The 17,264-nt window shown below is 41.6% G+C and overlaps 1 protein-coding gene and 1 pseudogene across 1 annotated transcript; both read left to right on the forward strand.

Annotated features, from left to right (window-relative positions):
* Nucleotides 1-1,583: 1,583 nt before the first annotated feature.
* Nucleotides 1,584-2,552, forward strand: LOC121609561 (olfactory receptor 52E8-like). Its single transcript, XM_041941226.1, has one exon. The coding sequence runs from the start codon at nt 1,584-1,586 to the stop codon at nt 2,550-2,552; it is 969 nt and encodes a 322-aa protein (XP_041797160.1).
* Nucleotides 2,553-4,943: 2,391 nt separating this feature from the next.
* Nucleotides 4,944-8,033, forward strand: LOC121609310 (annotated as a pseudogene).
* Nucleotides 8,034-17,264: the final 9,231 nt, after the last annotated feature.

The raw sequence follows: 17,264 nt of genomic DNA on the forward strand, positions 1-17,264 counted from the left end.
TCACCGACACAAACGATCACTTATCTGAGGAAAAAAAACAAATCAATGCAGTCACAGATTACAAATGTGTGAGCTAAACTGAAGCAAACCGTTCAAATCAGCAACATGATTCCTCATTTCCACCTCTACGATGCTCATCAACTCTCCAGAAAAGTAGGTTTTTTTCCACATTTGCTCCCAGATCAGCACATGGAAGTACATCAGAACTGAACCTCGACTGCTTCCTCTGCCTGTGCTGTGTGTCTGCTCTGTTCTATGAGCGCCGATTAATGCATGTCAAATGACACACCAATACGTTAATTTAGGGATATTTTGGTAATCACTAATGGTAATATACTGTCTTGTAGTGTATTTTTTTAATGAGAAGCTATCACGTCAATACTCATTAACCATTTCCCAGTGTTTTTTTCGTAAATTGTACTGAAATCAAACCTCTTGTTTTTCTTCCACTGAGCAAATACATAACATATTGGTTAAAACTGTTAACATCCATACAAGTCCATTTAAGCAAAGATAACAATTTTAAAATTAGTTCTTAAACACACTCATACCCACAGAAACCAGACTGTAGATGACAAAAATGTTGTGGTGCATTTTGTGGCACTTGCGCAGTGGCACAGCTGTGGTTGTGTTTCACACAGGTAGCACAGTGCAGTGTTGGTGAATACAGTATGTCGGCATGAAATTGCACTTGTGTTTCTGCCTGCTCACACTGGTTTACAGCAAACTCAAGCACAAAAAAATTTATTGCATTGATCCACAATTTTGTTAGTGAACATATTAATATGGGTAATTGTCAGTTCTACATGTAAATGCATGAAGTTCCAGTGTGAAATGAAATTGTATGGGTGGAGGATCGTACAGTACAGTGATGGTAGTGTTATGTTCAGGAGCACCTATGGATTTCAGCGTAGCATCTGATGTCAAGGCAGTTAAGTGTGTATATGTTCATGGTTAATGAGAACCTCAGTAATATCTTTATGAATTTTGTTTGGAAGAATCAGCCACCAATTCACCAGACTGAATGTAGATTAAGGGTAGCCTTTTTGAGTCATATATTGCTCCAAATTGTTAATTGTTTTCACCTTTATGCACATTTTCAATGAATTGTTGATTCAGGAAGAACATACCGTTATGTTGCTTGGGCACCCTCATTTAATTCATTTGAGAATATGACCCTTTGAGGATATGCATGGTCAAACACCTCACTGGAGCAGATATTAACTGTTACCCAGACATCGACTCAGCTTTTAGTTGATGGCCTGTGTCTGAAAGGTAAGACTCTTCCTTGGAGTATGAATGGAAAACATGACAGTATGTTTTTGTTTGTTATATATTTGTCAGAAACCCTTTTGTTAGATTATTAAAAGACAAAGTGTGCATGCTTTTGTGCAGGTGAGGTAAGTTTTGCACGACAAGTGTTATTATCATTGGGAAATTTTGGTTCTCATGCATTCTGATAAGGTACAGAGGTACATTGTTATTATGTTCAGTGTTACTTTTGATATGCTGCATCTAATGAATTCTGACTGCCATTTTTCAGGGCTGTCGTTGTCTCGGTGCTGATTGTGAAACAGGTGATAATGATCTACTCCAATGTCACAAAGATGAAAAGCTTCTCCATCCTTGGATTTCCTGGACTTTCACCTCAGTATTATGGGCTTGTGTCAGCTCTGTTCTTCTTCATCTACCTTTCTATCGCAGTCGGAAATGTTTTCATTTTAGCATTTGTTGCCTGTGAGAAGTCCCTGCAAAAACCGACATATCTGGTCTTTTGCCACTTGGCGCTGAATGACTTAACATTTGGCACCGTGACTCTCCCAAAGATCATATCAAAATACTGGCTGGATGATGGCATTATTTCATTTTATGGCTGTTTTGCACAGATGTTCTTTGTTCATTATTTGGGATCAGTGACTTCTTTCATCTTGTTGGTCATGGCTCTTGATCGATTTGTTGCCATATGTATCCCCCTGCGTTATCCAGCACTGATCACAAACAACATCATATCTGTGCTCTGTGGCTTTGCCTGGTTCATACCGCTGCCTTTGATGGTGACCATTGTTCTCCAAGCCCTCACTTTACCTTTCTGTAAGTCAAATGTCATTGCTCAGTGCTACTGTGACCACATTTCTATAACAAGTCAGGCGTGTGGTGAGGATGTTCAGATTGTACAGGTCACTACTCTCTGTATGGCCATGTTTTGTCTCTTGCTTCCTCTTGCATTCATCTTGTTTTCCTACGTTTCCATTATTGTGTCTATTCTGAAAATGTCCAACGCCGCAGGGCGCAAGAAAACCTTATCAACTTGCAGCCCACAGATATTCATCACATGTCTTTTTTACCTGCCCAGGTGTTTTGTTTATGTAGCAAATACTGTAGGATTTTCATTCAGCTTAGATATTCGCATTTTATTGATATTGCTGTACAGTCTTTTCCCTCCTGCTGTTAATCCGATCATATATTGTTTCAAGACTCAAGACATCAAGCAGACTTTGATAAAGAAGCTGAAGACATCTAGGATTGGAATAGAGGTAAAATTTTCATTCTAATAATGACCTGATGATAAAAGCATGCATTTTACAGCAATTCAGATGATGCTGGTATGTCAGTGGTACTCTGTGGTAACTCCATGTGTTATTGCTTAACAAATACTGACTGTGTGTCATACAATGGAAATGATGAGCTAATAGGAAGAGATAAGACTGTGTTTAAACTATGATAGGACTTCACAATTAAAGTTTATTTTAACTCACTCAAAAGGGCGTTTGTTTTTTTTATTAATTTTCATTCATTCATATCTTCTGGGCACTAAACGAGCCACTGCAGCTGTAGTCCAAAGCCAAAGCAGCGTGTTCGCAATCAAGATTTATAATAATAATACTTGTTTCACTCCAAATTACATCCTGACCCCACATATAAATGTGCAACAGCAAAAGTACCGAGCACACTGCATTCGTGGAGTGGTGGCAATCATCCATTCTCCTATCTATGAGTAATGGATTGATCAGCACCAGGTGTGGGTTTACTGTTCACAGATGTGGGGGTCAGTGGGGCTCCACCCTGTGCTCAGCAGCTAAATATTACCTCTCAGAAAACTTTCACACAGACTGGACCATTTGCAAACTTCACTTTCAACACTTGAATCAGTTGGACCTATTCAGTAATATGATTTAAACACACACACACACACACACACACACACACACTTGTTTTTTTTTACTCACTGGTTTACCAGCTAAAGAAACAATTCAATAAAACAGAAGGACCAATGTTGAGGAAATTAACTTTTAACGCCTTAATGGGAATATTTAAAACACAGGTGAATGATTTCATCTGAGAATTTACCTAAAGCCGAGATATTCACGGTTTGAAACTGCTTGAGGGAAACAAGATGATTGTTGATGGGCAGATTATTGTGGTAAAATTTGAGACAGAATACTCTCTATCTTCTCACTTCAATGGGCAGAAAATTTTCCTGTCCAGGTTCAAGATCTGCGCTGGTTGGTCCAATGAGAACCGAACTGATGATCTTCAATAAGATTTTGGAGTTCTGATTATTATGTGGGTGTAATGGCAGATAATTGGCCTGATCTTGTCATTTACTGCTTGATTTTAGCTTTCTACTTTTCACTGGAACAACGTGATTGAGAATGAAGGGAGACCAACTGTTAAGAGACATTAATGATTCAACTAGATTTTTTCATTTAATTCATGAGATGAATTGTCAGTTTCTTATTCAACATCATTATAAACAACAGCTCTGTAAAGAAAATCTCGACTGGGAGCACGGTCTCACAGAAAATACATTTATATACTGATTGCAAAAACATTTTGAAGGAAATATAATGTTGAGCAAATTACTTTGTTAGCATAATTAACGTACCCGCCAAGCTGCAAAAATGTTGATACTGAATGTATGTTCATCAACAACGTTCACAGACGACACAGATTGGCTCATGGTTAAGGTGGGTGGGCATAGAGAAGGAGGCTGGGAACAGGTGGAACTCATTTGGGATCATGAGCCTCTGGAAGTTACCCGTTCACATCAAATATAATGTCAGATGTTCAGCACATATTAGGTGGAGATATTGCAGTTGGCTCATGCAAGCAGATCTGCTGTAAGCTTTACAAGGTAAGATTCACACATAGGATCCTCCACAGAAAACATCAGTCACACTGTCATGGCTTGTGCTTTCTCTCCTGTTTGTTATTCTATTGTGAATAATCCATGTTGTTTGCTATTTTTCTCCATTTAAGTGCACATTAAATACCCTCTCCAATCTTTGTGTTTTCTCCTTGATAGGTTGTTATTGTGAGTTCAGGTGAGTATGTTCTACACAAATGTAACAAGGATTAAACATTTCTTCATCCTCGGATTTCCTGGACTTTCGCCGGAATATTATGGACCTGTGTCCGTCCTGCTTCTTGTGCTCTTCTTGGCTATAGCTGTGGGGAATATTTTCATTTTAGTGTTTGTTAAATGTGAACGGTCTCTTCAAAAGCCTACATATCTGATCTTTTGCCACTTGGCATTAACTGACTTAACATTTGGTACTGTCACTCTGCCAAAGATTATATCAAAGTACTGGTTTGACGACAGCATTATTTCATTCTATGGATGCTTTGCACAAATGTATTTTGTTCATTTTATAGGGGCGACTCACTCTTTCATTCTGATGGTGATGGCTCTTGATCGTTTTATTGCAGTTTGCACTCCGCTGCGTTACACGGCTCTTTTCACAAACTCCACGGTTTCTGTGCTTTGTGGAATATCGTGGCTTATGCCGATATCATGGATGGTGGGTATAGTTTTAGATGCTCTTACGTTGCCTTTCTGTCATTCAAACATTATTGTACAGTGCTACTGTGACCATATAGCAATAACAGCTCTTGGATGTGAGAACGTAAGAGGAGTCCAGATCATCGCATTTGGTCTCGCCATGTTCAGTTTGCTGGTGCCTCTGGGTTTTATTGTCTTCTCCTACTTTCTCATCATCGTTGCTGTTTTGCGGATGTCCAGCTCCGAGGGCCGCATCAGGACTCTGTCCACGTGCACCCCACAGCTTCTCATCACATTTCTGTATTACATGCCGAGGTGCTTCGTGTACCTGGCAAATAACGTGGGCTTCACCTTCAGCGTTCCAGTTCGCATCGTTGTCGTGATGCTGTACAGCCTTTTACCTGCTGCCATCAACCCAATAATATACTGCTTCAAAACCAAGGATATCAAAGAAAACTTGAAGAAGAAATTGTTAATTAGGAAGATTAATATCAGCGGAAAAACTTAATTGCCTGATTGCTTTGACTGCACGCCATGTTAGTAAGGCTGACTGAGCCTCTTCTTTCTGGGTCTCTTAGCTCTGGATCTCCTGGCCTGAGTCAGGAGCCACATCAGAATTCACTTTTACCACATTTTCAAATTCACATGGAAGGCCAGCTTTACCATCCTATTGTCGCAAATGTTTCATCTTATTGTTTACTTACTTACATTTTTTACATGTTGGTTCTCTCTATGTTGCTTTTTAATTGTTAAGTCTTTTGTAGCATTGTTTGAAAACTGCATAAATAAAATGTATTTTAAAAAGTTATTAGTATAAACACATTTTCTTCTAGCATCTTGTGTCCAAAAACTTGTGGAAACAGGGAAACAGCAAACCTGTCAGGCCTAGCAGCACCACAAGAGGTGACAAATTATCCCGTTATATGTTTAATCCGTTGTTGTTGTTGTTGTTTTCTTGGCTTGGTGCAGTGGTTTGGTGGTGTGGTGCAGGAGTTTCATTGAACACCGTGAGGCTGCAAAAGACTTCAAGGGTATTTCCCAAAATGTCAAGGACAATTTTCTTCTCGCAGGCCCATAGTACAGAGACATCCAATGTTTCTGCCTCTTGACTGCAGAAAATGTTTGCTAGAATAAGTAAAAGTTATTCAAGTGAATCATCTTAGTTGAAAATGTCAGGAGGCAACCTAGTGATAATTTTCTATTATGGAAGATGAATATGAATTTACACTGACATTAAAAGTCACAAGCAGTCCACTCGCAACATCTTCTGATAAAACTGATGGAGAAATTGGAGCAGACATTCATTAAACTGTCAATAATGTGTCACTTTAGTTTTCTATGAGGAGAGTCTAGTATTAGGAAAGCCACATTCAACCGTCTGGTCAACCACAGCACAGAGTTGAGACCTCATGGGTGCAGACTGCTCTGAGTCTTAATCTCCACGTACATCATTAAACCAGAGGTCTTCATAGTATAAAGCAGCACAGACATCAAGATTGTTCCAAGGTTGACAGGTTCGGTTTTACAAGGTGAGACATGCTTCTGACATGCATCCAAGTTTGTCTTCTTTCTCTGACATTACTACATCAGTGTTATTAATTCAGTCACTCTTTTCTAATTTCACTCCTGGACCTGTTTGTTCCATTTCAGTGTCATTTTTGTTTCTATGTACAATACGAAATACACTAATATTACAACTGTAAAGTACTTCACTATCACTGGATTCCGTGGACTTCCGCCTGAGTATTACGGACCAGTGTCTGTCCTCCTTCTCCTCATTTTCCTCACTATTGTGGTTGGGAATGCTTTCATTTTAGCTGTTATTATGTATGAGAGGGCTCTCCACAAACCAACATACTTGATCTTTTTTCACCTTGGAATGACAGACATCGCATTCGGCATTGTGACTCTTCCAAAAATCATTGCCGTGTACTGGTGGAATGACGTGGTGTCTTCATTTGGAGCCTGCTTTGCACAAATGTATTTTGTCCACGCCCTGGGAGCTATTCATTCTTTACTTCTGCTGATTATGGCTTTGGATCGCTTTATTGCCACATGGTTTCCCTTTCGATATCCTGTTGTGATCACAAACAAAACTGTTTCCATTGCTTGTACCTTGTGCTGGGTTGCAACATTCATACGCATGTTGGGGATTGTGCTCCACGCCTTAACTTTGCCCTACTGCGACCAGAACGTCATCACACAGTGCTACTGTGATCATATATCAATAACTAAGCTGGGGTGTGGTGAAAGGGTTAGATCTGTTAAAAGTGTTTCGCTTGGTCAGTCTCTTGGTTCCTTTAACATTCAGATTTTTTTCTTACTTTTCTGTCATCATGGCCGTTCTGAAAATGTCTCACACCAAGAGGCGCCACAAAGCCTTTACTCCTTTATTATGTGCCGAGGTGTTTTGTTTATCTCGCAAACAATTTCCTACAAGTCCCTACTACCATGATGTACAGCCTCATACCTGCCGCAGTTAATCCAGTGATATACTGTTTAAAGACTAAAGACATTAAAGAGGCTTTAATACAGAGATACAAAAATAGAAAAGCAAGCGTTGCAATTAAAGTTGATAATAAAGTATTCAGTAATATTTTGCTTCAGGTGAAGGTGCCATGGAAGGCAATGAGCAAACACAGACATACAGTGTATCTATACCAGCAACTTGATGACATTTTCAAACTGATATTCCCTCAGATCTGTGAAATGCAAGATCAATAGATCATTTTATTAATACACACAAATATATAGATGACAGAAGCTCAACTCACTGTTTTTTTTTTTGTTTTTATTTTTGTAGAAATCCACCCTGTATCTGTCTTTAGCTCTTGAAATGTAAAACCATGATGCTTGGCACACTTCAACGCAAAATAAAAACCCTGCAAAATAAGACTAACTGTCGACACGTTATTACAAAATTTCTCCTTGTTTTGAAAATATGCATGTGGGAGATTTATATCTGCAAAACACTGTGCAGCGTATCTGTTTGCGAAGGTTTTGTGCACTCTATATCCCCAGAGTGCCTTACAGTTTAACAGAGCGCCTGAGAATGTAGCCTTGAATTTGTCCACTAGATAGAGCCAAACCATCAGGGTATGTTAAAATAAAGTGCGTGGATGCAAGTCGACTCACATCTTACACTTAACGTCAGATGATGAAGACATCTGATGTGGATGGTCACAGCAGGAGCTTGGAAAATGTTTTTGAATGTTACTGAGTCCTTTGTTCACCTCTCTTGTAGCCATGATTCCAATAACTATTATATTTTTATTGATTTTAATATTTAATATCTCCATTTTTTAGAATTTGACAGTGTATCTCAGGGACATATTAGCTTCTTTTTACAATGGCTACAGCATAGTGTTTCATCACAGTAAACTCGATTTTGTCCACAGCCAGCATGTGTTGAAGGGCCACACAGGGTTTAATTTGAGGACACATGCAATTCTCCAGTCACACTCCACAAGGACACATTACCCTTAAACACAACTTGAATTTTCACAGTTCTGCATGCCTGCAAATCTGAACTGACACACTCTGTTGGTGTCTTTGGGAAAGTGCCATCTAAGATCCATGTGTGCCATCTTCTAATGTACAAAAAACTGATCTGCAAACAGCATCCTGAACATTCGTGGACCAAATAATGCACATGGAACTGAAGAGAGACTTCATTGGTGTGACGTTTACATTAAGCGTCGTTGTCCATGCATGGTTTCTACACATTTAAGCATCATTACCAGATACATCCTCTCCTGTTGCTCTTAAGATGTAAAAATAGACTTAAATCATGTAACTCTTCAGAGAAAACCAGCAAAAAATTACTAATTTAACATGAAAAGATCAGAAATTTTAGTGCTCAGAACCTTTGTTCATGAGATAACGCAATATTTTTTCACCTGGCCCATAAGCTAAACCTATATAACAACCATTAGATAATTTCCTCTATGTCACTTTGCATATCATAGCTATGACTGGGTTCAGAGGGTAGACAGGCAATATCCTCAAATACAGGAGCATAGCTGCTAAAAGGTAGGTGCATATTTAAGTTTTTTTCCCATTGCTCAAACATACTGGAGGGAGCGCTCTCAGCTTTACGCTGACCTTCAGTAGATGCAGAGGTGTGTTTGAAGAATGAGCTGACAGGCAAGATGCCGTGTTGTCTGAAGCTGCCCCCTGACAGGTATGACTGCTCATGTATATATTTCCTGGCACCGATGATAGAAAACCGCCCGCGCTCAGACTCCGCACCAGTGAATGTGCTGTCTGTTTCGCTGTCAGATGAGACATCGATCATCGAGGTGGCGGGTCCGGACCTCAGGGATGCTTGACGTGACATTGTCTGCTCCAGAGGAGTGTTTAGTTTGCTAATTTCCTCAAAAGTAAGGTATTGCACAGGCTCCAGGAACTCCGGTTGAAGGAACCTCTTCTTGTAGCAAGGCGGTGTTTGTTGGGATTGCTCTGCATCAGTCTTTATCAACAACTTCTTGTTTGGAGAAGGCACATTTTGAGGGTCTGTAGGACTTTTTGCCCTCTCGTCACTGGAGCGTTCTGTCTTAAATCCAGCGAACAGCATCCTCAAATCCCCCCACCGTTTAGGTTCAGCTTTCACACACTTTGTGGTGTACAAATGCTTGCGCCAGCTGAGCTGCAGAGAGGTCGAATCTGAATGAAATGCACTGGAGGTGCTGCCGATTTCATAATACTCCAGCTCACTCTTTGGCATTGGCTGAATGCTTGACAGACTGGCATCGCAGTACAACTCCACACTCAACCTTTGCTGATCAGCAGTCACTGAATCATGTTTCTCTTTATCTGCAGATGCAGCACCTGTGAGCGTTGTGCCGTCGTCGAAGCAAAACACTACATTGTCCGTGCCTTGCTCTGTTTTCTGTGGCGCGCTATTACTTCGACACCTTGCATTCCTCTGTCTCACTCTGCAAAGGGCAACAAGCATTCCTATAATCACCAGGATGGATATTAGAGGAAGAATCACAGCTATGAGCCACAGAGGCAAGCTGCCCTTTGCCTCAGAGCATCGATCACGGCTCTCTGTTTCAGAGATGCAGACATCACAGGCGTGGTTAGAGACATTATTTAAACAGATGCAGGACCTGCTCTGCACAGCAGGTCCACACCTCCACCGGTTTTGACAGTGTGCAGAGAGGCAACCCCTTCTGGCTGTGTCCTCCTCAGAACAGGGGGATGAGAGGCAGACCCCTGCAGAGCTGCAGCTCGACTGGACGAGAGTCGAGCTCGGCCAGACGTCCACCATCGCACCGTGTCCGCTCACAGGCAGAGTGTAACCGGTCACATTGAAATACTGCACACATCCAGTGAGGCCTGTCACAAAAGAAGAAGTTTTATCAGCGTTAATTAAACTGATATCTTAGTAAGTTTACACACCCAGGTTGTATTTAGAGTGATATACTAAATCAGCATTACACACATGTTGTCTGTTCTTGGTTTGAATTGTCTTACACACAGTAGTTATGGTTCACAAATTATCGCTCCAAAAAATATTTAATCTGTCAAATTACTGTCAATTTACCTGACTGTTGGAGCTTTGCATCATCTGTCAGAGCCGCACCAAAAATAATCTTCTCCACACTAACAGGAGTGAGATCCATACTTCGGTCAGTGATGTTCAAGGCTGGTTTACCATCCAGAAGCAGAAAAGTGTTCTGTCCATCGCTGAGCAAGAGGAGGACATGCCAGACCCCGTCAGCCACGGGAGAGTCCACAGCGAACTCTGATAGGCGTCCTGACTGTGTGTCTTTAGAAACATACACAAGCTTTCTGCCTGTTATCTAAATTACACAGAAAAAAACAACAATTTTACACTTCAAACATGAAAACTAGATGAGTAAAGTAAAGAAGAGAACATTTCTGGGTAACAGCATTTCATACCCACCTTCAGCATAACGTGTCCCGTCTGTCCGATAACGAGCATTAACACTCCATTGTCTTTGGTCTTAAACTTGATGTTAATCACTGTTTGGTCTCTGGTGTTTCCCTCTTTTTCCTCATCCAGCCAGTCTTTTAGCATGTAGTCTCTTTTGTATCGCTCCTTGATGACATACTCAATGTAGTCATTCCCACTGAATCGCAATACAAGCTCCTCTGACATTTCTGTTCAAAAAGAGAGAACATAGGATAAAGAGAATTAAAGTTAAGATGCATATTAACCAAAAATGAGTCCTGTACATTAAAAGGTATCTTTACCTTTGGCACAGTTGATTCCAGCAAAAGAGCTTTTGCACTCGCAAAAATAGTGAGACCAGCGGTCACGGCACATGCCACCATTCTTACATGGGTTGCTGTGACATGGTGTTGGTGTTGCTCGAGGACACCTTTATAAGAGACATATGAGTTGCAAAGACAAATTACTGAAATGCAGACATATAAAAAAGCAGATAAGTTCATAATATCGTTTTTAGTAGAATTTTCCATGTCTTTATCAGATGAGAGAAGAGAGAGATGACAGCAAATAAGTTGGGAGAGAGGGAGGGTGCTTAACTCAGGGATGCTGTTTCCCTACAACACCAACATGCCCTGAAAACGGTTCAAATCAGAGAACCTCACTATTTATTATTGTACTGGAAACATGAATTGTCTGTATATCGTGAAAGACTGTAAAATCCTTACCTATCAAGGATGTTATATGATGCAAGGGCCATTGAAGGTCTCAGCAGGATGCCATTCACACGAATGTTGCGAATACATCCAACAAAGTCGTGGGTTTTTACCTGTGCAGGATGCAGCAGAACAGATTCAAAAGTCCTCAGTCCTCCAAATGTCATATTACTGCTAACATCTAGTGTCCTGGGTGTAGATAAAGACAGAGAAAGGTAATCAGTATTGATTAAACAAAGGGATAAAACCAGAAATGATTAACTTCGGGATAGTTATTACTTCTTGGTTACCTCTCTAAACCTCTGCCATCACTGTGTGAAAAACAAAATCCATTGCTCTCAACGTCTGTGCAGTTGTCCACGTGCAAAGAACCCATCTGGGAAATGAAAACAGCACCACATCAGCTTATTCATAATCACTTCTCTCATTTCCAACTTATAAGTTCCATATGTTTAATTAACCTCGTGTATGTGCTGTCAAGTTGCAAACTCACATTTCCAATCCTCCTTGCAGTGACACTGTGAAAATGTCCATCCGCCACCTGTTTGATTGTCTGCACCCTCGTAGGTCCTGAGCCCAGGTCATAAGAGAGCTGTATGGCCCCCTCCAGTATCTCCAGTGCAAAGAACTCCCGGCTGGACGATCCTCCAGGGTTGAACAGGAGCAGGGAGTTCCTCTGCACGGTTGCGAACTCTAGAGAGATTAAATTAGTCCTGCGGTCCAACAGGGGAAACTCCATGAAGGACAGCTCCTCAAAGCCGTAGCTGTGCTCCTCGCAGTGGACTCCAGTGACTCCTAAAATAACACATTTTCATAGAGAAGATGCTTGGAAGATGAGATCGATACCACTCTCGTTATCTGTCAATTAATTATAAAGCTACAGGTAGTTGCCGGTTAGCTTAGCTTAGCACAAAGACTGGAAACGGGGTGAAACAGCTAGCCTGGCTCTGTCCAAGGAAACAATGGAGCGTACCTGTGGCTGCTGTCTCTGCCGGTTGCCTTTTAAAAAAATGGCTCCAGTTCAAAAAATAGTCTGGCCAATTAAACAAACTAAACATTGCAGGTTAATTGGTGAACTTAATGACTTTGTTTGATTTTGTTAATTAGGCTAGTTGTTTCCCCCTGTTTCCAGTCTTTGTGCTAAGATAAGCTGGCTGTAGCATCATTTTAAGATATGAAAGTGGTATCAATGTTCTCATCTAACTTAAGGCAAGAAAACAAATAAACATACTGTATTTCCAAAAAATGTTGATCCTTTTTATGTTTTTTTCTCACCAAAGGGGCAGCTACAAGAAAACCCTGTCTGTGAATTGATGCAGCTGCCCTGAACACAGGGGGTTGATCTACAGTGGTCGATGAACTGCTCACACGCTTCTCCTAGAAAAAAAATAAAAATAAAAATAATGCCCAGCTTTTAAAGAGACTGTTTTCTAATATACCAAAGTCTACCTTCAAATCCAGGCACACACTGACAGTGATATCCATCCTGAGTGGGAAGACAAGTTCCTCCGTTTTGGCACTTCAGCTTCAGGCATTCATCTACATCAGGAGAGCAGACGGAGCCCGAGAAGCCACTCTGACAGTGACAGTAGAAACCTCCTGGAGTGTTCACACACGTGCCTTTATTCTCGCAGGGATTCACCTCACATTCGTCAACGTCATCTCCACACAGCGTCCCGGTGAAGCCGGCCGGGCAGGTGCAATTAAAAACCTCTTTCTGCGGCGACACAAAAATGACCCCCGTGCTTTCCAGAACAACGACGTCCTGGCTGATGTAAATGTTTTTGTTGCACGTTGCCCCATTTCGACAAGGGCCGGTGAGGCACGGATCACTGGTGATGTGAGAAATCGTCACATTGCTCTGAGCCTCCAGTAGTTTCTTATGGCCTGCAGAGATGCCACTGGCTACCTCCCTGCTAAGATATTGACCGTTGTAATTTTTCACCGCAGCCAATAAAAGGATTTCACTGCCAATGTGTTTGATTCCAAACACATGAGTCTTAGAGGCCTGAAGGTTAAACAGACTGTCCAGAGCTTTGACAAATCGCAAATACTTATTAGACAAAAACTCTTCCATTGAGGGTGACGACACATAGAAGAATATGCAGCTGTCTATAGAAGCATTTGTGAAACCCTTGTAGTTCACATAGATGCTGTTGTTGACGGGGAAGTGAAGATGGTCTGAAGCTTCGATGGTGACATTAAATGTGGCCTCGCCTTGGAAAGGAGACGACCACAGCTCACATGTGCCGTTAGCGATTGTAAACATATTAAGCGATCCACTTCTGATGGTGCAGCTGAACGTGTCTGACTCATCCTGATCCTCGGGATGGACGTTACCGATCATGCCTCCTTGGAAAGAGCTCCCGAAATATTTCACCTCGATGAAGATATTTCTAGGCAGTGAAGGGCTGTCGTTTTCGTCCACAATCTTGATGTGGATCATAGTGGTTGATGACAGCAGAGGGATCCCTGCATCCCGAACGGCCACCAGGACTTTATATGCAGAGATTCGTTCCCGATCAATAGTCGATGTGGTGAATAACACTCCATCAGGAGTCAGAGAAAAAGCAGTGTCTGTTGAAGGATTGATCAACCAGTAAGTAAAAGGTCCCTGGTTTGGCGGCAAATCAGAATCAGTTGCAGATAATTTGGCAACTATGGTGCCCTGAGGCTGATTTTCCTTCACTTCAGTCTCAGTAAATGTGAGTTTGGGAGCATTGTCGTTGACATCATCAATGGTCACAATAACATTAGTAGTCCCAGTGGCTGGTGGAGATCCGTAATCAGTGGCCGTAACAGTCAGATTATAGACTGGCAACAGTTCCCTGTCAAGTGGAGAGCTTACTGAAATAACACCGCTGGACGGATCAATGGCAAAAGAGACGTTTGTGTTCCCACTTTCAATACTGAAGAAGAAACGATTCCAGTCCAAGATGGAGTCCTGATCCAGAGCACTCACAGTTACCACAGATGTCCCAACTGGGGTGTCTTCTGTGACGTTCACCAAATAAAGAGCAGAGGTGAATGTGGGCGCGTCGTTCGTGTCGATCACGCTGATGTGGACCGAAGCCTCGTCTACATCCGTGCCAGTGATAACGCCCGAGTTCTTCGCCAGAGCTTTTAAAACTACCTGACTGTTGCCTCGTCTCCTCAGGCTGGCAGTTGTGTATATTTCGCCAGAGATTTTGTTGATTTCAAAGCCCATATGTTTGTTTCGACCAAACAACAGGTAAAACACCTGACCTTCAGAGCCGTGGTCATCGTCCGTAGCTGCTACTTTTCCAATCCTCGTTCCAACAGGCGCATTTTTAGACACCGAAAAGTTAAATTCTCTTTTCCTGAATGTAGGTTTGAACTCGTTGACATCTGAGATTTGGATGACAACATGTGCCAGACTAAACAAAGTGTGCCCGCCGATGTTTGAAGCTTTGATTGTAACATCAAAGATCTGCTCTCGCTCGTAATCAAAGACATTCAAGGTGGTGACTGTGCCATTTCTTGAATCAATTGCAAATTTATCCACATGGCCAGCAATAAGAGAGTAGGACATATGTGCATTTGCACCTGAATCAGCATCAGTAGCCTTTACATCGAGGACGTTTGTTCCTATCGCTGAGTTTTCAGGCACTGAGGTGGTATACTCTGAGGATGAAAATACCGGACGATTGTCATTCACGTCCGTAACTACCACTGTGACATTTAACATTCCAGTTTTCGCGACCCAGCCGCCATCCATAGCTTTGATTCGGAGATGATAAATACCCTCTGTTTCAAAGTCAAGCTCTCTGATCAGTGTTAGCAGCCCAGAGACTTCTCCTACAGAGAATGGTAAATATTCATTTTCTGGGCTAATGCAGTAAATGATGGCACCATTGGGACCATAATCCCTATCTTCTGCTTGAATTTTCCCAATTACAGATCCTACTGACAAGTCCTCAGGGACAGAGAAAGTGACATCTGGCTCTCCAAAGCTCGGAGAAAATTGATTCTTGCCAGTAATTTCGAAAGTGATTTCAGCCTGTGATGATAAAGGGGGGGAGCCCTGATCTTTTGCTGCAACTAATAATGTGAGAGACAAATTCACGCTCTCGACCACACTTTGATTTAACATCACTTTCCCATTGTCCACTTGGATCCAGAAGAAATCAGATGCATTACCTCCATTCAAAACATATTCAACACCAGCACTACTGTTATTCACATCCTGATCTATTGCTGTAAACTGGGCCACCTCAGTACCAACAGCCATGTGATATGGAATCGCAACCAGAGGCTGAAAAGGTAAAAACACTGGTGGGTAGTAGTTATATGGTTCTAGTCTCACAGTGACAGTGACGTTACTGTACAGGGGCGCACTGCCACAATCAAATGCAGTGACTGTAAATTGGAAGATTTCGAAAGCAGAGCTATGTAACAAAAGCGGCTGCTTCGTGTAGATTTCACCAGATGAAGCGTTCACCCAAAACTCCTCATTTGCAGGTTCAATAACATACAGAATCTCACAGTTTTGCCCAATGTCTGCATCTGTAGCAAGAACCTGCATAACAAAAACCTCTTTAATCTTTGTTTCAGGGAGGACAACAGTGTAAAAGTCATCAGAAAATACTGGTCTATTATCATTCACATCTGAAATAACTATAGAGACATCGGTGCTGATGCTCCATGCTGAATCATTTGCATTGACTCTCAAGACATAATGATCCTGCATCTCCCTGTCCAGAAGCCTTTTGATGGTGATGTAGCCAGTGGCAAAGTCAATATTAAATGGCATATCATCACTTTGGTCAATTATGGAGTAATTAATTATCGCATTGGCACCTGTATCATCATCAGTTGAGGTGACTTGTATGATTGTGTGTCCAACAGGAGAATCCTCAGGTACCTCTGTGAGAAAAATATGTGAAAAACGAGGCGCGTTATCATTTTTGTCTAAAACAACAACTATAACAGTCGTTCTGTCTTTATGAAGAGGGTTGTTTAGTTCTGAAGCTTCGGCTGTTAAATTGAATTCAGGCACAGTTTCTCTGTCTAAACTTGCAGTGGTGCTCAATAAACCATTTTTGGGGTCAATTGTGAAAAAACCATCAGTATTTCCGTCTGTTATGTTGTACTGCACTGTGCCATAACTGCCTGTATCAGCATCAATCGCAAGAACATCGCAAACCCAGGATGGCAGGGAGTTCTCGAAAACCTCACACCTGTACTCAGCTTGGGTGAACTGAGGCAAATTGTCATTTGCATCACTTATATTTATGTGAATTTCTGCAAATGATGAGAAAGGAGGCGAGCCGGAATCTCTGGCTTCCATCAACAGAGTAAACTCCTTTTTGTTCTCATAATCCAGAGGGTTCTCCACTGTCAATGCTCCACTTAATTGCTCCACATGAAACATGTCTTCAAAGTTGCCAGAAGCTAGATAAAAAGAGACGGGTTCAGCTCTGATGCTCGCTGCAGAGGCAACCGCCACCAACGTTCCCACTGGCTCGTCCTCAGAGAGGGAATATCTCAGAACATCCACATTCATCTCTGGAAACTCGGAGATGTTCTGAAACCTGATGCTAATGGTAGTGATGTCAAATTTAGGATTTTCTCCAGCATCTTCCACATGTACATTGACAATAATATCTTCTGTTCTCCGGAGAGCACTTGAAGTGAACACAGTGCCGCTATGTGGATAGATGGAAAACAGGTCTGAGCTTTGTCCATATAATGAATACTGTAGTTCTGCATTCATCTCAGTGTCTCCATCTGTTGCTCTTACTGCACAAACAACTGAGCCTGTTGGGAAAAAAAACAGAAACAAAATAAAATCCTCAATCTAATCAAGTTCATTTTATCCACG

The sequence above is a fragment of the Chelmon rostratus genome, chromosome 7 (genome assembly GCF_017976325.1).
Source record: "Chelmon rostratus isolate fCheRos1 chromosome 7, fCheRos1.pri, whole genome shotgun sequence".
Classification (NCBI taxonomy): Eukaryota; Metazoa; Chordata; class Actinopteri; order Chaetodontiformes; family Chaetodontidae; genus Chelmon; species Chelmon rostratus.

Excerpts from the sequence above, each read along its gene's own strand:
- LOC121609561 (XM_041941226.1), top strand. The coding sequence starts at position 1,584 with ATGATCTACTCCAATGTCACAAAGATGAAAAGCTTCTCCATCCTTGGA.